Source organism: Ovis aries, chromosome 1 (genome assembly GCF_016772045.2).
Source record: "Ovis aries strain OAR_USU_Benz2616 breed Rambouillet chromosome 1, ARS-UI_Ramb_v3.0, whole genome shotgun sequence".
NCBI lineage: Eukaryota > Metazoa > Chordata > Mammalia > Artiodactyla > Bovidae > Ovis > Ovis aries.
The window spans coordinates 122,866,314-122,888,056 of NC_056054.1; the positions used below are offsets into that span (position 1 = coordinate 122,866,314).

Below are 21,743 nucleotides of genomic sequence, written 5' to 3' on the forward strand. Positions count from 1 at the left end.
CAAGGCAAACACTGATGTCTTCAGTTCAGTTCAGTCACTCAGTCATGTCCGACTCTTTGCAACCCCATGAATTGCAGCACGCCAGGCCTCCCTGTCCATCACCAACTCCCAGAGTTCACTCAGACTCACGTCCATCGAGTTGGTGATGCCATCCAGCCATTTCATCCTCTGTCATCCCTTCTCTTCCTGCCCCCAATCCCTCCCAGCATCAAAGTCTTTTCCAATGAGTTAACACTTTGTATGAGGTGGCCAAAGTATTGGAGTTTCAGCTTCATCATCAGTCCTTCCAAAGAACACCTAGGACTGATCTCCTTCAGAATGGACTGGTTGGATCTCCTTGCAGTCCGAGGGACTCTCAAGAGTCTTCTCCAACATCATAATGAAAAAGCATCAATTCTTTGGTGCTCAGCTTTCTTCACAGTCCAACTCTCACATCCATACATGACCACTGGAAAAACCATAACCTTGACTAGGCGGAACTTTGTTGGCAAAGTAATGTTTTTGCTTTTCAATATGCTATCTAGGTTGGTCATAACTTTCCTTCCAAGGAGTAAGTGTCTTAGTTTCATGGCTGCAATCACCATCTGCAGTGATTTTGGAGCCCAAAAAATAAAGTCTGACACTGTTTCCACTGTTTTCCCATCTATTTCCCATGAAGTGATGGGATCGGATGCCATCATCTTAGTTTTCTGAATGTTGAGCTTTAAGCCACCTTTTTCACTCTCCTCTTTCACTTTCATCAAGAGGCTTTTAGTTCCTCTTCACTTTCTGCCACAAGGGTGGTGTCATCTGCATATCTGAGGTTACTGATATTTCTCCCGGCAATCTTGACTCCAGCTTGTGCTTCTTCCAGCCCAGCGTTTCTCATGATGTACTCTGCACAGAAGTTAAACAAGCAGGGTGACAATATACAGCCTTGACGTACTCCTTTCCCTATTTGGAACCAGCCTGTTGTTCCATGTCCAGTTCTAACTGTTGCTTCCTGACCTGCACATAGATTTCTCAAGAGGCAGGTCAGGTGGTCTGTATTCCCATCTCTTTCAGAATTTTCCACAGTTTACTGTGATCCACACAGTCAAAGGCTTTGGCATAGTCAATAAAGCAGAAAAAGATGTTTTTCTGGAACTCTCTTCCTTCTTCCATGATCCAGCTTAGGTGGTGTGTATTCTACAGGCACTAGCATCCCAGTAGCTTATTCATGTATCTGTGCATCATTTATCACCAGTAATGTGTCTTATGTTCTGATAAATACTGTACTGAAAAATGTGTCTGCTGCTGCTATTAACCTCACTTTTGTTGATCACACACTCTGTACCACTGTTCTGTGCGCTTTATACACAATTAGCAACACCTGCAACAGGCTTCTATGTTAGATGTTTCATCACTGGGGTGTCCGAGACCAGTCTGCCTGGCACTGTCCTGCTTTAAATTTGTTGTTGCAGCTTATCTAAAATCAAGTGCTTCTGCTTGAAAGATAAATTACATGTGGTCATGTTAGCTTGTTTTGTCTTTACTTCACAGATAAGGAAACTGATAGAGTAAGTAGCAGAGGATGGACTAAAACCCAAGCAGAACCGACTCATCAGAGAAGACCCTGATGCTGGGAAAGCCTGAGGGCAGGAGGAGAACTGGGGGACAGAGGATGAGATGGTTGGATGGCATCACTGACTCAATGGACGTGAGTCTGAGCAAACTCCGGGAGATAGTGAAGGACCGGGAAGCCTGGTGTGCTGCAGTCCATGGGGCTGCAAAAAGTTGGACTTGACTGAGCGACTCAACAACAAGCCTGGCTCAAGCCCATACTACACTATCCCACACTAACTACTGAACTGGCTCTCCAAACTTGTAACCTGGCATATTCTTACAAGGCAAGTGCTTATAAAGCTGGCAGAACAGAACAGACAAAGGACAGACTAAGAACACACTGAAACAGTGCACTGGACCAAAGTTAGAACAAAGAGTAAGAGACTGGCATGAATTGGAGAAGTTAATAAAAGCAACAGGATGTGTGAAGGAGCCAGAACACGAGACCACTGTCTATGGCTCTGCTCTTTTAATACAATGGTCACTTTAAATAAAGGAATAGGAAATAATCTCTATTATGCCTAAAAAATAGTTGTTTAATAAGAACTAAGGCAAAGAACAAGATTCGTAACAAAACTCAAAATTCAATTTAAAGAAAAAGATGAAAGTTTTTACATGATCAGTTCTGAGGAAAATATATAGTGTGTGTATACATATATACCCTTGAACAACATGGGTCTGAACTATGTGAGCCCGCTTAAACACAGATTTCTTTCAGTAAATACACACTTTACAGTATTATAAGATCTTGGGGTGGGTGAATCCATGGATGCAGATATGAAGGTCTACTGTGAAGTTATACTCAGATTTCTGACTGCAGCGGGTAGGAGCAGCGGGTTAGGCACCCCCCTATTCCCGGCATTGTTCAAGGGTAAGCTGTACACACACACAGACACACACACACACAGACACACACAGAGACACACAGACAGACAGACACACAGACAGACAGACAGACACACACACACACACACACACACACACACACACAGAGCTTATTCACAAATCAACTAGAGAACAACTGGGGCTTCCCTGGTGGCTCAGCAGTAAAGAATCTGTCTGCCCATGCAGGAGCCAGGAGATGCGGGCTCAATTCCTGGGTCAAGGAGATCCTCTGGAGAAGGAAATGGCATCCCACTCCAGTCTTCTCGCCTACAAGAATCCCAAGGAGAGAGGAGCCTGGCAGGTTACCGGCCATGGAGCTGCAAGAGTCGGACAGGACTGAGCGCCTGAGCACGCACAAATGCAGAGAAGAGCCTGGTTGAAGCACGGAGCTGGTTCCAGAGAGCCACACCCGGTTTCTTCATGCCTGAGGCCCTGCCTACTCTTGAGGCAGGGGTCACAGTGAGCAGCCAGGGCCTTAGGACCCAAAACAAAATGCTATACTTCCTCTTTCCTCCGGAAATCCTTTCCTCTGCCAACTCCCACTCTGCCTACCCTCTTGGCAATCATTAGGTTAGCCCAAATGTTAGCCCCAGGAAGGAGGCAGAACCTCCAGAAACACTGTGGAAGTGCAGCGCCCAGCACACTGATACTCAGCCAGGGTGTGCAGAACTAAGACTGTGCATGATGTATGTAGGAAAGAGGAAAACCTGACCGCAGAAGACCTGGTGGCTGATTCCAAGACAGTGGCTAGGCTTTTGGGACAGTCTCCCATATTCTCAGGGTATGCTCTAGGTCAGACCCTAATGTCTGCTTAAAGAAGCTGGAGCGTCCAGAACAGAGAGCGTACGGCTAGTCCAATCCCCCAAATCTTTCACTTCAAAACCCAAAGATGAAGTCGGAACTCTTAGACCAAGTCTCTAACTGTAGCAAAGAAGCTATACTTAGTATGCAAAACTGCCATATATTTTCTTTAGAAAAAGAGGAAATACCAAATGTTTCCCAAATTAGAAAAATTTTGGTGTTAAAATGATAAAAATTATTCAGCAGATCCCTGAGTATAGAGTAACGTACATTTGATAATCTGCTGAAAAAGTCACATTCCTGACAGACTCACTGCTGCTGTTCCACTTCAGGAAGAAATTGTCATCAATGATGTGGATCTCAACATTTTCAGACTTCAGATTTGCTTCCCCTGTCAAGATAATAAGAGAGAAGACAGTTATACAGACATACTATACAGTTACACATATATACATGCTATATATATTTAAAAAAACATTCTTTCCTTGACATCACTGACTGGACAGTGAATACATTTAAATATAATAAATTTAAGTAAATAAAAAAATCTTTAAAAACCTAGTGCTTGTTCTCAGCATGGGAAGGCTGCTAATTACCTCTATCTCTGCATTCAAGAGAACTGGAAAATGGTTGAGGTTTTTAAAATCTATAAAAAGCAAATATTATATGTCATTTATAGCTCCATAAAGGTGGAAAAAAACAAACTGTAAAAGGTACTTGTCTTTTAACTGGGAAGAAAAGTCTGTGTATAAAAATAGTATTTTTCTTTTGTCTTAGAAGTGATACTGACGTAAAGGATATGGGCTCGACTGTTTAACAGCCTCAACTTGGTTTTTCTCATATACTGTGTTCAGACAGGGATATACTCTGACACAGAACTGAATAGATGTGGTTTCAGAACTGACAACTATTTATAGAAGCCAAACATTCACATACAAAATTGATAGGAGATATGAAAGTTTATCGTGTTAGCCAGGTCCTACAGGACCCTGAAAAGGTCTTGACTGCTCAACATATGAAGTCTGAGCCCTTCTGTTGATTTTACAGACTTCCATCTAGAGACCTATTTCATTTCCTATACTGTTAGAAAAATGTGAAGTATAGTTGATTTACCATATTATGTTAGCTCAGGTATACAGCAAAGTAATTTGGTGATATGTATATATTTATACTTCTAGTACAAATCTTCCACCAGTTGGATGCTCTCTCTCTCTCTCTTCTGATTCTTCCTTTTTTGGCCCCCCACCCAAATAGCTTTTCTCTTCCTGACCACCCAAACCTTGACCCAAGCTCAAGCTTGCCCTCCAAGAGAAAATCTTTCTCAAATATTGGAGCAAATGCCAACCTTGCTCTTTTCACACTCTGCACCATGACTCTGCACCACTCAATTTTACAATGAAGCAGATGTACTCAGCACGATACTGACATCTAGTAGGCTCTCAAAACTTGATGTGTGAAGGTGAAGACATCTTTTAAAAAATTGCTTCCTATGTTAAACACAACCTCCAACCAGAACACAAGTTCCTTAAGTCGGGGTCTGTATAGCTTTAAACTTAATCAGCATTTCTCAGCATCCTCAGACTAATGTTGAGTTCAGAAGAACTTTTTCCACATCACAGAAGACTGATCTTTCACTATGTATGATAAACTGCAGTTTTTAAAAGACCAGCTTTTAAGTTTATTCTTTTTCCTACAGTAGTTCTGCCACAGGACAAGGATGCTATCTCCTTACAGACTTTCTACTATAGGGGTGGATAACCAACAAAGATCTATTGTATAGCACATGGGACACTGCTCAATGTTACGTGGCGGCCTGGATGGGAGAGGGGGTGTTAGGGAAGAATGGGCATATGTACGGCTGAATGCCTTCGCGACTCACCTGAAACTATCACAACATTGTTAATCGGCTATACCCTAATATAAAGTGTTTCTGGTGTTAAAAAACATGAAAATAAATATATACATAAAGAAATACCTTGTTCCAGTTATGTATGGATGTGAGAGTTGGACTATAAAGAAAGCTGAGCACCAAAGAATTGATGCTTTTGAACTGTGGTGTTGGAGAAGACTCTTGAGAGTCCCTTGGACTGCAAGGAGATCCAAGCAGTCCATCCTAAAGGAGATCAGTTCTGAATGCTCACTGAAAGGACTGATGCTGAAGCTGAAACTCCAGTACTTTGGCTACCTGATGCAAAGAACTGACTCATTTGAAAAGACCCTGGTGCTGGGGAAGACTGAGGGCAGGAGGAGAAGGGGATGATAACAGGATGAGATGGTTGGATGGCATCACTGACTCAATGGGCTTGAGTTTGAGTAAACTCCGGGAGTTGGTGATAGACAGGGAGGCCTAGTGTGCTGCAGTCCATGGGGTCGCAAAGAGTTGGATGCGACTGAGCGACTGAACTGAACTAAAAAAAAAAGGACTTTAAAAAAAATGGATTGCTGCCTCTGCTTTCCAGTTAGAGATATTACGGTACAGAGTCAAAGAGGGAGATGCCTGAGAAAACATTTTCTGAATTTTCTTTTAAATTTGGGGAGGTATTTATTGAGTCTCCCTACCCTCAATTACCTATTTTACACTTGTATTCTCCAAGACTTCATTACCAAATAGAATTACTTCCATTTATCCCACTCTAAACTTAATTCCCATGTCAAGCTGTTGGAATTTTAGATTCTATGTAGCCAAAAGAGAGCGACTGGGTTTATGGTGTTAATAAAAGGTTTGATGGCATTTTAGTCTACAGCCCAGAATACTCTAATTCTAGTAGTTCTCGGCCTTGAGAGAGGATAAGGAAATCTGATACCCAGGGTACGGCCAGCCATTTCCTTAGGGATGAAATCCTTCTATTCTAATGGAAGGAGACCCTGGAGTTACAGGCATCTTGGCTTTTACGAGACCAACAAATGTCCATGGGATTCTCCAGTGAAGAATACTGGAGCAGGTAGCCATTCCCTTCTCCAGGGGATCTTCTCAACCCAGGAATCGACCCGGGGTCTCCGGTACTACGGGCAGATTCTTTACCAGCTGAGCTACCAGGCACGGACAGGGACTTGGAAATAGTAATTAAATAAGATTTTAGAGTTCATAGATTTTGTTCTATTTTGTTCTAAGTATTAGCAACAGCCCTTTAATAATGGTTTACTTCACCCGTTAGCATGTAAAATAACATATTAAGGGGTAGCTGCATGCTTGTGTGTGCAGTTGCTTCAGTTGTGTTTGACTCTTTGTGACCCCATGTAGCCTGCCAGGCTCTTCTGTCCATGGAATTTCGCAGGCAAGAATACTGGAGTGGGTTGCCACGCCCTGCTCCAGGGGATCTTTCTGACCCAGGGATCGAACTCAAGTCTCCTGAGTTTCCCTGAACTGCAGGCAGATTCTTTACGTACTGAGCTACCAAGGAACCCCTAAATTGGTACGTAATCCAATACTTTTTATACAATTGGTTGTTTCCAGCCCTTCAGATTCGTATTGATGACTAGAAACAGTTTACTGTATTTTCAAGTCTGACGTAAACCCAAACACATAACATCTATACATATACAAATTTCCTACCATATTTTGGACAGTTTTCTTAGACTAGGATCTCAGAGCTGAATTTACTAGGTTTGAAAGTACAAACATTTTGATTACTTTGAAACAGAGCAATATTATGATCTCAGGTCAGGGTTAACATTACATTTAGTTTTGAACATTACTTTTCCTTGGTAGAAAAACTAGATTAGTTAATTGAAAGAGAGTAAGTCCTTAACATACAGGTGGATAATCAAGAACTAAATTGTGTGGTTTTCAGAAAACAGCTAGCTGTAAGCTCCAGGGCTTTGGGGCCAGATTTTCAGGGTCTGATCTCCCCCTAAAGCACAGGCTAGCTATATGGCCTCAGCCTGCTCCTCTATAAAATGAGGATAACGGTGCTCAGCTTTATTCTGAAAACTAAATGAGTTTGTACCTTTAAAACACTTAGAGTAGTGTCTGGTATGTAGTTAAGAGAGCAAAAAATGCCAGTTGTGTATGAAGTTTATTTTAGCTCTCTTCTAATATAAATTAAAATTATGACTTTAATGAACAGCTTCCTGGAATGTTAATTATACCTGAAAATTCTGGGGAAATTCTTTTGATACGAATGCAAACATGAGTCAATTCAAAATTTTCATGAACAAAAGACTCCAAAGAAATTATCAGGGGTTACACCAGGACCCTAGTACCCATATATTATATACTATATTTGTGGGACAGTCTGAGAAATAGTTGTGAAACATAATAAAGGAAACCTCATTTAAAATGAAGTCAGGAGGCCAGAAGCTGGAGCCCTCATGTTCACTCACCAGCAATTTCAGACCCCCAAAAGAAAAATTCTCCTCTCCCAGCAACCAGCGCAGACAATGCAAAAAGTAGCACCACCCCGAACTCTCACCTTCAATCAAAGGAATTTCTTTTAAAACCCCACCCAACTTCCTTCTTTTGCTATATAAAGTAATGTTCTTCTCCTTTCCTTGTTGGACTTGGCTTTAGTTTTTGCTGTAGCTTGTTGTTTTAGTCACTAAGTCATGTCTGACTCTTGGCGATTAGATGGACTGTAGCCCACCAGGCTCCTCTGTCCATGGGATTTCCCAGGCAAGAACACTGGAGAGGGTTGCCATTTCCTTCTCCAGGGGATCTTCTCCACCCAGGGATCAAACTCATGTCTCCTGCACTGGCAAGTGGATTCTTTACAAGTGAGCTATCTGGGAAGCCCTTGCTATAAGCTTGCTTGCCCTAAATTGCAATTCCTCTGTTATTCTGGAAGAAACCCATTTTGTTGGTAAAAACAACATATTTTTAGGACAAGATAGATAGGCTATCACATACCCCAGAAAATCAGGGTATGATTTTCAAAGCAAATGAGTATTTAAGCCACTAGGCTTACCAGGTGTCACTAGTGGTAAAGAACCTACCTGCCAATGTAGGTAAAGGTACTGAGTTGGGAAGATCCCCTGGAGGAGGGCATGGCAACCCACTCCAGTATTCTTGCCTGGAGAAACCCAGAGACAGAGGAGCCTGGTGGGCTACAGTCCATGGGGTTGCAAAGAGTCGAACAGGACTGAAGTGACTTAGCAAGCATGCAGGTGGCCTCACCAACTCCCGGATTTCTGCTCTGTTTCGAGGCCCTGTTTGTCTTTGGTATGTCTTCTCACTACAAGGTCAATCTTATAATAGCTGATATTTCCCCCAAGTATCCCCCCTAAATTAAGAAAGGTGGCAAATTAGCTTGGTGGCTCCCAGCCTTCCTGTTTGGCCCTGCCTGGTGGTCCGGTGGTTGAGTCGGCCTTGCAATGCAGGGGAAGAGGGTTCCATCCCTGGTTGGGGGATTTTGTTGTTAGGACCTCCCTTGTGGCTCAGACAGGTAAAGCATCTGCCTACAATGCAGAAGACCCGGGTTCGATCCCCTGGGTAGGGACGGTCCTCTGGAGAAGGAAATGGCAATCCACTCCAGTACTCTTGCCTGGAAAATCCCATGGATGGAGGAGCGTGGTAGGCTACAGTCCATGGGGTCACAAAGAGTCGGATACGACTGAGCGACTTCACTTGGTCTTATTATTATTAGACTGATTGAATCCTGAGGGCACAGAAATCCTTGCACACCTTACTGGGCATTTACCCGTGGGATCAAGAACTGTCTACTGAATGGAGAAAACCAGCAGCACAGCTCTAAGCCTTGTTTCTTATGAAGCGGTACAGTGAAGCTGCCTGATTTTTCAGAAGGAAACAAACTGGTCACCAAAGCAGTGCACATCCAGCCCTGCGGGGGTGGGAGGTGGGGGCAGGCAGCAGGCGCAGGCGAGGGCGCCCCCGAGCAAGCGGCTGGGGAAGAATCTCGAACATCACTTTCCGTTGTTTCATTTTTGGAAGGATCGATGCTGAAACTCCAATCCTTTGGCCACCTGACTCCTTGGAAAAGACCCTGAGGCTGGGAAAGATTGAGGGCTGGAGGAGAAGGGGACGACAGAGGATGAGATGGTTGGCCCGCATCACCGACTCGATGGATAAGAGCTTGAGTAAGTTCCGGGAGTTGGTGATGGACAGGGAGGTCTGGCCTGCTGCGGTCCATGGGGTCGCAGAGAGTCGGACACGAATAAGCGACTGAAACTTAAATTTGATCTTTTTGGGTCCGTTTCAATGAGGCGCTGCGACCGCGGACAACCAGAGGTCTCCCACCGAGGGCGTCTGTCCCTCCACCCCAGTCCCCGGGGCCGACGTTTCCCGCGCCGCCACCGCAGTCCAGCTGACGAGGCAGCGCCGGGACCCCTCTCTCTCTCACCTGAGGCGGCGGGCAGCACCCACCTCCCAGCGACCAGCATCAGGGTCGTCGCGCCAAGGAGGGAGAGCATCGTCCGCGGGCCGCCGGCAGCCCTCCAGTCACATCCTTCGGCCACCCACTACCGCTGCAGGCACCGCGCGGCGGCGCGACGGAGGCTGAAGCACCCAGGCCGCCCCGCCAAGGCCACCGCCCCACGTCCGCCGCGTCCCCTCGAGCCGCTCTGGCCCCGCCCCCTCCGCGTCGGCCCTTCCCTCAACCCTCTGACCAGCGCACGCGCCGTGCCTTCACCTCGCGTGTCCCCGTCCGCGCACGCGCGCGGGACAGCGCGGTCGGGGGGGTGGTGTCGAGGGGGAGTGGTGTGGTGTCGGGAGGCGGGGCGGCCTCGCCTCCGCCGCCCGCCCCCTGGTTCCCGGCAGTGACCGCTCACTAAGCCGTGCAACATCGGGTTCCAGGAAGACCGCGCCCCCCTGGAGGCCTAGACCCCTGGCGGGAACGCGGAGGTCGCCAGTGCGCCTGCGCAAACCTCGGGGCCGCTCTCCGCCCTTCCTATTAGTGGCAGCGGGAGGGCACACCGGGCGCTCTCGGCCCTGGGGGCGGGGCTGGGGGCTGGGAGGCCACGTCGCGGACTGGGGACCGTGGGGGGACGGTGTCGGGGAGGCTGAGGGGGAAAGGAATGAAGACGCTCCGAGCGAGCGGGTCAAGCCATTTCCTTTGTGCAGAGCTTCCCTGGTGGCGCAGACAGGAAAGCGTCTGCCTGCAATGCGGGAGACCGGGGTTCGATCCCCAGGTCGGGAAGATCCTCTGGAGAAGGGAACGGCTACCCACTCCCGTGCTCTTGCTTTGGAAAATTCCGTGGATGGAGGAGCCTGGTAGGATCGTACAGTCCATGGGGCCGCAAAGAGTCGGACACGACTGAGCGACTTCACTTTCTCTTTCTGTGAGCCAAGGCTTGTTGATGTTTAGTTGCTAAATCTTCAGCGACCCCATGGTCTGTAGCCCACCAGGCTCCTTCCTCTGTCCATGGGATTTCCCAAGCAAGAACTACTGGAGTCGTTTGCCGTCTGGGTAGGTGTGTCCAGAATTAACCCTAGGCACGTAGAGAGCTGACTTATTTGCAAAGACCCTGATGCTGGGAAGGATTGAAGGCTGGAGGAGAAGGGGATAACAGAGGATGAGATGGCTGGATGGCATCACTGACTCGATGGACATGAGTCTGAGCGAGCTTCGGGAGTTGGTGATGGACAGGGAGGCCTGGCGTGCTGCAGTCCATGGGGTTGCAAAGAATCGGACACGACTGAGCGACTGAACTGATAGAGGTTTCTTAGATGCACATAACATTTGGCAACAAGAATCACATTCAAATGGAAATATTTCCAAATACATTTTAAATGCAAGAATTATATTTAGTGACTACCTATAGAGTTTCTTTTGATTTTCATTTTTATACAATAAAAACAATTTTAGGGGATTTAATGCTTTGTTTTTCAGTATTGCTGCATGACATGCTAATGTTTTCCACTTGTTAAAGAAAGGTCAATCATATTTTGTAAAACCACAATTCACCTTTAAGTTGACAGTATTTGCATGGCACAGAAGACTTTCATGGTCTTTCCCATCTTAATACAATAACTGTAAAGTTTGAATTGTATTTTAATAAAATTGAATTAAAAAACATGACCACAGGCATGACACCCTGTATCACTTTGTGCACTTCATTTTCAACTTACTTGTTGTAAAAGTTTGTCTCTGGGTGAAGTAGGAACTAATTTCCTGTGTGGTGCTAGCTCTGTAACCTTAACCTAGAACCTCTCTTACCCCTTTTATTCAAGTCAAAACAATCCATCTGAGGTTAGATAACTGAGCAGGACCCTATGAGGCCTTCCCAGAATAGAGCCCCCACCTCTGTGTTCTCCACTTGCCCTTTGTCTGTAGAAAAACTTTGGTCAAAGAATAAAATTGACCAGAGAAGTGAGAAAATGCAGAAAGAAAGGAAAACAGTCAAGGAAGACAAAATAGTAGTATTAATACTTTAGCCATTAAAGTCAAAGACCATTAGTTCTTCCTCAGAGACTATAGATAATATTCTGAGCCATGTCCTTGGAGCTGTTTTGCAGATACTGAAAGCCCCACTGGGTGGAAGAAGTTAACCGTAAGCTGCCTGCAAGCACATAGACTACAGACATTTTGGAACTGAATGTTGATGATGCTGACCCCCGATTTCCTCACCACCAACCAGTCAGAAGAATGTCCACAAGTGAATCACATCCTGCTCCTAGAACACCATACGACTCCTCACCATCTCCCTCCACCAGGGAGGGGCACAGAGTCTTGAGGGCTTTAGGTCTTTGTGGCCCCCTTTGCCCCACAAAACAATAAAGTCCTTTCTTTCTATTTCATTGCAAAGTCTGTCTCCAGAATATAATCCAGTGCCAGTGTATACAGAGGCTGAGATTTGGCATCAGTGACGCTTGCAGTTTTTCTATAAAGCATGGTATTTTGGAGCTTCCCAGGTGGCTTTAATGGTAAAGAATGTGTCTGCTAATGCAGGAGACTTAAGAGACACCAGTTCAGTCCCTGAGTTGGGAAGATCCTCTGGAGAAGGGCATGGCAACCCACTTCAATATTCTTGGCTGGAGAATCCCATGGACAGAGGAGCCTGGTGGGCTACAGTCCATAGAGTTGCAAAGAGATGGACACAACTGAAATGACTTAGCATGCATGCATGGTCTTTTTAACTTTTGAAATAGTTTCAAACTTGGAGAAAAGTTGCAAAAATAATAAAAGAACTCCTGTACACCCTTTGCTCAGATTCACCAAATTGATATTTTGCCGTATTTGTTATCTCTGTCTACACACACAAGTATGCATACAAACTTATTTTTCCTTGAACTTCTTTAGCTTTCTTTAATCTGGAGCAGTTGCCTGGTCTTGGTCTTTCACAACACCTACTTTACTTTTTAAAATACAATTAATTATTTTATTTGTTGCTTAGTCACTAGGTTGGGAAGGTCTCCTAGAGAAGTATATGGCAACCCACTCCAGTATTCTTGTTTGGGAAATCCCATGGACAGAGGAGCCTGGTGGGTTACAAGTCGGACATGACTTAGCAACTAAACAGTAATAACAACGCATTCCTGTATGGAATACTGCATAAATTGTGTTGTGTCCTCCGATATTCCACCTGAAGCCACACTATGTTCCTTAGTGCCTATTTGGTGATGCTAATTTTGAGCAGATGGTCAAGGTGCTATCCAATGTCCTATTGCCTCCTCACAATAATCTGTGGAGAGATGCCCTGAGATCCTGCAAATACTCAGCTCTTAGCAAATTTTTACATCTAGAAAGAACATCCTTTGATGATCTCTGCCTGAACCAGTCTACTCTGATGGCTGGGAAATGGTCATTTTCAACTCTGTCTCTCCAAATGCAAGTATTGGTTGACACATTGTTGGAGAGAGATTTTTCTTCTTTCCATTTATTATCAGTATGGATTCACTGGGAAAAGAGTACAGCAAGGTCGTACATTGTCACCCTGTTTATTTAACTTATATGCAGAGTATATCATGAGAAATGCCAGGCTGGATGACTCATAAACTGTAATCAAGATTGCCCAGAGAAATATCAACAACCTCAGATATGCCGATTGTTGTTTTTCAGTTGCTAAGTCATGTCTGACTCTTTTCAACCCCATGGACTACAGCACGCCAGGCTTCCCTGTCCTTCACCATCTCCCGGAGTTTGCTCAAACTCATGTCCATTAAGTTGGTGATGGCATCTAACCATCTTATTCAAGCAGATGATACTTCACTTTCTAACCATAGGAAGAAAGTGAAGAGGAACTAAAGAGTCTCTTGATGAAGGTGAAAGAGGAGAGTGGCAAAGCTGGTTAAAACTCAACATTCAGAAAACTAACATCATGGGATTTGGTCCTATGACTTCATGGCAAATAGATGGGGGAAAAGTAGAAGCAGTGACAGCTTTTCTTTTCTTGGCCTCCAAAATCGCTGTGGATGGTGACTACAGCCATGAAATTAAGACACTTGCTTCTTGGACGGAAAGCTATGACAAGCCTAGATAGTGTATAAAAAACAAAGATATCACTTTCCCAACAAAGGTCTGGATAGTCAAAGCTATGGTTTTTCCAATAGTCATGTATGGATGGGAGAGTTGGCCCTTAAAGAAGGCTGAGTGCCAAAGAATTGATGCTTTCGAACTGTGGTTCTGGAGAATACTCCTGAGAGTCCCTTGGACTGCAGGAAGACCGTACCAACCAACCCTGAAGGAAATCAATCCTGAATGTTCATTGGAAGGACTGATGCTGAAGCTCCAATACTTTGGCCACCTGATGCAAAGAGCTGACTCATTGGAAAAGATCCTGATGCTGGGGAAGATCGAAGGCAAAAGGAGAAGAGGGTGGCAGAGGACAAGACGGTTAGATAGCATCATTGACTCAATGGACATGAACTTGAGCTGACTCTGGAAGACAGTGAACAGGGAGGCTTGGTGTGCTGCCGTCCATGGGGTAGCGAAGGGTTGGACATGACTTGAACAAGAACAACAGCAACAACATGGATTTATAGATTCTTATTTTATTCAATGTTTATAGTTTATTACTATCCTTATTTATTTAAAAACTTTAAAAATTGATTAGACTTCACTTTTGGGAGCAGTTTTAGATTTATGGAAAAATTGAGCAGAAAGTACTGGCAGTGCCCTTCCATCCCTTTCCACCCTGCTTCAGTTTCCCTTGTTGCTAATATCTTGTATGGTACACATGTTACAAATAATGATTCTACAAGATAAAGTAAAGTGTTAGTTGCTCAGTGTGTCTGACTCTTTGCAACCCCATGGACTGTAGCCCACAAGGCTCCTCTATCTATGGGATTCTCCAAGCAAGAATACTGGAGTGGATTGCCATTCCCTACTCCAGGGCATCTTTCTGACCCAGGGATCAAACCCAGGTCTCCAGCATTGCAGGGAGATTCTTTACCATCTGAGCCACCTGAGAAGCCATTGACACATTATTATTGACTAACGTGCATTGTTTACATTTGGATTCTCTCTCTGTGTTGTGTAGTTTTATGGGCTTTGCAAAATGGTTAATGTCATTTATCTACTACTGCAGTAATATACAGAATAGTTGTATTGCTCCAAAAACCCCCTGTACTCCAGCTATTCACCCTCTTTACTTATTTATTTTTTATATGAAGAAAGCTTTTTGTTTGGCTCCATTGGATCTTAGTTGTGTCACATGGAATCTTTTGTTGCAGCATGTGGGATCTAATTCCCTTGACCAGGGATCGAGCCCACATACCCTGCATCAGAAGACAGATGCTTAACCACTGGACCACCATGGAAATCCTTTCACCCTCTTCATTATTAGTGCTCAGATTGTCCCAGTTTTGACCAGTGGGAGCCATTTCAAGCTGGCTCCTGTTCCTTTTGATACAACCTAACTTTTTTCTACCTCTTTTTTTTTTTTTTTTAACTTTTCTTTACTTTCAGGCATAAGGTGTTCTAGGCTTATCTTATACTTTTCCTACCCCAGCCCTGAAATTAGCCATCTCTCCAAGGGGCCCAGGCTTCTTTTAGTGGGTTGTAGTATTTAGAAACCAAGATCAGGGCACTGAAACTTTGGTTTTAATTACAGAAATGAAAATTATAAAGTCAAAAGAAAACGAACTAAGGAAGTCTGTTTGGCCCAGAGTCTAATCCAGCTGATAACCGTTGAGCACCATTTTGTTTCTTTTTTTTTTTTCCAGGCTGTGGAACATTTGACTGATAATAATATCAGTCAAGGATAAAGGTAGGCTTAAAAATTGGGTGGATAAAGGATAAGGAGGTCCATTTTACTCTGTTAACTCTGTGCTAGTTTAGTTGCTAAGTCATATCTTGAGACCCCGTGGACTGTAGCCAATGAGGCTCCTCTGTCCATGGAATTTCCCAGGCAAGAATACTGGAGTGGGTTGCCATTTCTTCTCCAGGGTACCATCCTGACCCAGGGATCAAACCCAGGTCTCCTGCATTGCAGGTGGTCTCCCTTATTGCAGGCAGACTCTACTGTTCCCTAAAGATGTAGAATCTGTCTTCTTAGTATGGCTGAACAGTGACTGGTAGCAGTTTTAGAAGGGAAGTGGGTGGTTTGTCATAGGGCAGCAATTACATGCCCATTAGAGGTAGGAGTGCTTGCACATATTAAGAATCCAGGGGATTTCCAAGTTGAGCCAACAGCAGGGCAGACTCTGACGAAAGTGACGGTTTTCCCTTTTGCTAATGCGCACACTCTAGTAAAGGCTATGAGTTCAGAAGCCTGGACTGGCTTTACACTGGGCAAAGATTATGCTTCAAGTGTTTCTTGTGGAGAGACTATGGCATAACTAGCTATTATGTTTCTGTGAAAATTTCACTTGTAAGAGGCATCACAAAACAGAAGTCTGGGTTGTCTGCAGGGATATCTGAGAGGTCTTCCTGTGGCTTTGAGACTGTTTTGTGGCTGCAAGGCAATCATGTGGAATGAACTGGGCTCTCCATCACCAGGGAGGGGCATGAAGTAGCTGAATTTAGAGTATTACGAAGATGGAAGATGAAGGAAGAGGTGGTTGAAAGAGCCTGCTCATGGGTGGTTTGTTCCCTTTGTAGGAAGATGCTGCGCCCTATGAACTGTAAGGTAGAGGACACAGAGTGGGCAACAGAAATCTGCATTTGGGAGCCTCTTAGAGTACTGGGGCTTCCCAGGGGGCGCTAGTCATAAAGAACCTGCCTGCCAATGTAAGAGATACAAGAGACACAGGTTCCATCCCTGGGTTGGGAAGATCCCCTGGAGGAGGGCATGGCAAGCCACTCCACTGTTCGTGCCTGGAGAATCCCATGGACAGAGGGGCCTGGCAGGGTTAGAGTACTAGCTTTGTCAATTGAGGTGGCAGCTGTGTCCACGCAGGTCAGCGTGGGGCCTTACCTAATGCTACAGGGTCTGTTTGGCATGAGAGACAAGCTGCAGACTCATCCAAGAGACAAAAGGCTGTCCTGTAATGCCTGTAGCCATTCCATCACTTTCATGGCAGCACGACGAAAAGGTCTGTCAAAAGGAGGTAAGCCAACAGCTGGAGGTGTAGACTGTGGCTCCAGAGAAGTAGCAAAAGGCGTGCTAATGAGGAGGTTGAAATGGAACAGGCATGGTGGGTATTAAGAGGCCCTGAAGATATTAGGGTGGGTTGAGACATGGGTGATGAGACAATGCCCGCAGACTCCAGCTGCTGAATGGATTCAGAAGTGACAGGTAGAGAGAAGGCCTTTGAGTGGATGGGAGAAAGTCTCACCAGGGTCAATTAAGAAATCCAATTAGGAGCCTCTATTCTAAGCTTAATGGTAGGCTTTTGGGGTTGAACTGAGGATCAGCTGACACTTTCATTTGAGGGAATTTTTGTCCCTCAGGAGGCGAAAAATGAACCTGGGAGTACTGGGGCCTAGAGGGGTCTTAAACCTTCCTTCCTGTTAAGTGCAGGACAATTTCTCTTCCGATGTCTGGATTTCTTACGGTATCTGCAATTGTCTGGAGGCAAATAGGAAGATCTCTGAGTAGTCTTGGAGTTGCTCTTAGAGTCGTGCTTTTGTTTTCCTGAAGATTCCAGTTGCAAAGCCAGAACTCTTTCTTTTATTAATAACTCTTTTTCCCCTGCAGCATTTATTCCTGCAGACTATTTTTCAAAGAATTGGCTGCAGCTTCCATTATTAGCTTAGTGGTTGCCCAGACAAACCAACCAATCATCACACCATTTTTTTTAGTGCCTTTTTTTAAAAGTATATTTTATTTATTTGTTTGTTTGGCTGTGCTGGGTCTTAGATATGGCATGCGGGATCTGCTATCTTCCTTGGAGGCTTGTGGGATCTTTAGTTGTGGCATGTGAACCCTTAGTTGCAGGGTTCTCATTCCCTGACCAGGAATGGAACCTGGGCCCCCTGCATTGAGAAGGTGGTGTCTTAGCCAAAGGACCACCAGGGAAGTCCCTGACCACACTATTTTTAATTTGCTTTTAATAATAGGGAAAAAATTTCCCACTAAAGCAGACAGGAGGCGATTCCTGCGTTCTAAGGCTTCCAGGTTCAGGGCTGTGTGCCTTTGAAAAGCTTGTATAAAACATTTAACAAGCGCTTTTGGATGCTCTCCATTCTTCTGAGTGTATAATTCCACCTCAGACCAAGTAATTCTGGGGGAAAGACCTCTATTATTGCTGGAACAGCAGACTTATGGGTCCTACGCCTGGGTTCTGGCCTGTAGTTCTTCTTCCTTCTGACGAATGACACAACAGATAAAGAGACGAGGGAAAACAGTGACCACCTGGGAGGAAGGAATCAATATAAAGCAAGAATACTCATTTACCAAATGGTGAAGGCTCTGTGTCATGAGGAACTGGCTCCAAAACTTACCTCCTGCAAATCTAAACAGAAGAGAGAAAAGGAACACACACCACTTTCCCTTCAACCAGACCTTGTAGGCAGAGACCTGGGGGTGTGTGTGTTACGTTGCTCAGCGTGTCTGACTCTTTGTGATCCCATAGACTGTAGCCCATCAGGCTCCTCTGTCCATGGAATTCTCCAGGCAAGAATACTGGAGTGGGTTGCCATTTCCTTCCCCAGGATACCTTCCCAACCCAGGAATTGAACCCAGTTCTCCTCCTCTCTTTACCCTCTGAGCCACTAGCTGGTCTTTGTTATGTGTCCCAGGATTTCTCAGCTGTAGCAGTCTTAGAGTGGCAGTCTGGCCAGTCTCCTGGCTGGCTTTACCAACTGTCAGGGAGGAGGAAACGTCCTCCTCTTGAGTTCTCGCAGGTGGATTACTAATGACATCGACACAGACAGGTTAACAGGAGAAGAGAAACAAACATTAATTCATGCACACGGAGTTCTCATAGAAATGTACTCTAAGACGTGGCCAAAGCGGGCAACTTCTGTACTTTTTCAATAAAGAAATAATAAATCTCTGAGGAATAACAGGGCAAAGAAACTTAGTTTTAGGTGCTTAGTTAGTGACGAATCTAAACAGAATTTGGGCTTGGGTAGTAAATTAAAGAAATAACAAGGTTGGTTTGTATAGGCTTCTTGGATTCCCTGTCTTCTGAATTCCCCATCTCTCCTGATAAAGGTGTCTTACTTCTACTTTTCACATGGGAGACTTATTTCCTGCTTTTCAAGGGGGCAGAGGAGGGTCAGCTTTTTTCTTGCATTGGCTACTTCTCTTCTGGCTCAGGGGGTGCATCTGAGTCTGCTATTCTGAAGGATCACATAGCCCCAAAGGTCGAAACTTCTTTGTCTAACCTCAGCTGGGCTGAAATTTAAACCTTCTGCCCTCACTGCACATCTCTGCCCGACTGCTTCCCATTTCTGACAGATGTCCCACCCAACTCCTACCTTCTTGGAAAATTCAAGCAGCCAACAGATCAGACTGCAGTTTCTTACCGCCAAAGTCTCACACACCCCTGAAACTGTAGCCCTTCTCTCTCTCTCTTTTTAGCCCTTTATTAAGTTGAGAGGTTTAATTTTTAGACTAAAGGCTATGGAGATTATCTGAAAGGCGTTCTTCAAAAGGAGAAATAACTTGCTCCAACTTTCCACGTAGAAACATTCTGGCAGCAGGTTGGAGAGTGAATTAGAGAGAGCAGTGGGAGAATGAAAGGTTTCTTAAAGTATGATTGCATGCATCCTTTTCAGATCTATGCCCAGGAGTGGGATTGCAGGATCATATGGTAGCTCTATTTGTAGGTTCTTAAGGGACCTCCATATTGTTCTCCATATGTAACAACCTAAACGGGAATACAATTTGAAAAAGAACGGATATACGTATATGTATAACTGAATCACTTTGCTGTACACCTGAAACTATCACAACATTGTTAAAAAGTTGAAAGATTTATAGGATCTGAAGAGAAACCAGAGTATGCAGTGATCACAACATTGTGAGTCAGCTTTGTTCCAATATAAAATAAAGAGTTCAAAAAAATACAGTTACAATAAGGCTTGGATGAAAGGGTTGGCCTTTAAAGGCAGAACTGGAGTCATGGATAAGGGAAGGAGCTAGTGAATATCATGGAGCAGCATCTTTCTTTTGCTAATTAGTTGTAGAAGAGGTTGTAGTTGAGGATGATGGAAGAAATATTCACATATTGAGGAATGCAGAAGTCATTCTAACTTACACATGATTTAACTTTATGCTAACCAGAACAGCTTGTTTTGTGGCCTATTAAACATGCATTGTACATCTGCTTTAACCATTAAAGAGAAGAATGCATTGAAAACTCAATATGGAGTAGGTGTACTTCAAGCATTGAAAATGGAACTGGGTAGTCCCTGAGGATGTGGTTTCAGACATGTTCCAGCATTACTGGGAACTTGAATTTTCTTAACTTGAAGACCCCATCAGACCATTCTCAAAACAATTATCTGCCAGCAGCTGCCAGCTGGAGCCTTCTGGTCTCAAGTTCTTCTCTTGTAACCAGGCAACTGTTTCAGACCCAACTAATCCTTGCTTGACAAGCACCCATATTTCTTGTCAGTTCCAATTATAATTCTTGACAAACTTATATAATTTTGTGGGTTTTGACTCTATAAGCCTCCCTTATCTTATCGTCCAGCAGAGCACAATTCAAGTGCTTCTTGAATCTGCATCTCCCAGGCTATAGTCCTCAGTTAGTTCAGTTCAGTTGCTCAGTCGTGTCCAACTCTTTGTGATCCCATGAACCGCAGCGCACCAGGCGTCCCTGTCCATCACCAACTTCCGGAGTCTACCCAAACCCATGTCCATCGAATCAGTGATACCATCCAACCATCTCATCCTCTGTCTTCCCCTTCTCCTCCTGCCCTCAATCTTTCCCAGCATCAAGGTCTTTTCCAATGAGTCAGCTCTTTGCATCAGGTGGCCAAGGTATTGGAGTTTCAGCTTCATCATCAGTCTTTCTAAAGAATACCCAGGGCTGATCTCCTTTAGGATGGGCTGATTGGATCTCCTTGCAGTCCAAGGGACTATCAAGAGTCTTCTCCAACACCACAGTTCAAAGCATCAATTCTTTGGTGCTCCGCTTTCTTCATGGTCCAACTCTCACATCCATACATGACTACTGGAAAAACCATAGCCTTGACTAGACGGCCGTTTGTTGGTAAAGTAATGTCTCTGCTTTTTAATATGCTATCTAGGTTGGTCATAACTTTCCTTCCAAGGAGTAAGGGTCTTTTAATTTCATGTCTGCAATCACCATCTGCAGTGATTTTGGAGCCCCCAAAACTAAAGTCAACCACTGTTTCCCCATCTATTTGCCATGAAGTGATGGAACTGGATGCCATGATCTTCGTTTTCTGAATGTTGAGCTTTAAGTCAACTTTTTCACTCTGCTCTTTCACTTTCATCAAGAGGCTCTTTAGTTCTTCACTTTCTGCCATAAGGGTGGTGTCATCTGCATATCTGAGGTTATTGATATTTCTCCTGGCAATCTTGATTCCAGCTTGTACTTCCTCCAGCCCAGTGTTTCTCATGATGTACTTTGCATATAAGTTAAATAAGCAGGGTGACAATATACAGCCTTGATGTACTCCTTTTCCTATTTGGAACCAGTCTATTGTTCCATGTCCAGTTCTCAGTTTGGCTCAAATAAAACTATTTTCTATTCCAATTATAGATTGTTTATTGATTATTTCTGTCAATAAGGATGACCCTTAAGTTTCTACCTTGAAGAATGACTTGATGGTGACCCCATAATCAAGACATAAAATAGAAAAGGAATAAAGAAAAAGGTGGAAAATATGAGTTTATGTTGAGACCTGTTAGAGCAGGTAATGGCTGTATGTAGAAGTCTGAGCTGGAAAAATAGATTTCATAGTCATGAGCCTTATATTTTATTAAATGAATCCTTGCATGTATATGAGGTCCCTAAGAGGGAAGGCACGTAGAATGAGAATGATAGAAAACTGAGGAACAGGCATGTAAAAGCAGAAAGGAAAAGAAGAATCTGCAAATGCGTCCCAGAAGGGCCATCCAGAGAAAAAAGAGAAACCAAGGGAGTGGCACAGTCTTTCTTTCTTTTTACTAATTTGTTAAATTTTTTTTTTAAATTTGAGGTATAGTTTATGTAGAATGTTATACGTTTCAGATGAACAATTTTCAAAAAAGTTTTATTGGAATACAGTTGATTA

At 44.2% G+C, this 21,743-nt stretch overlaps 1 protein-coding gene and 1 long non-coding RNA gene across 5 annotated transcripts in view; one reads left to right on the forward strand and one right to left on the reverse strand.

Annotated features, from left to right (window-relative positions):
• IFNAR1 (interferon alpha and beta receptor subunit 1) overlaps window positions 1-9,788 on the reverse strand; it is a 29,151-nt gene extending 19,363 nt beyond the window's left edge. For 3 of the 4 annotated variants that reach the window (XM_042245903.2, XM_042245931.2, XM_027967242.3), the window contains exons 1-2: window positions 9,567-9,788; window positions 3,541-3,661 (exon numbers count right to left, since the gene is read on the reverse strand). In XM_042245903.2, coding sequence (XP_042101837.1) covers window positions 3,541-3,661; window positions 9,567-9,636 — 191 coding nt within the window. In that variant the 5' untranslated portion in view covers window positions 9,637-9,788. 4 annotated transcript variants of the gene reach the window in all.
• Window positions 9,129-11,243, forward strand: LOC114117969 (uncharacterized). The gene is made up of 2 exons (XR_003591522.2): window positions 9,129-9,303; window positions 9,430-11,243. It is a non-coding gene; the product is annotated as an uncharacterized LOC114117969 (long non-coding RNA).
• The last annotated feature ends 10,500 nt before the right edge of the window (window positions 11,244-21,743 follow it).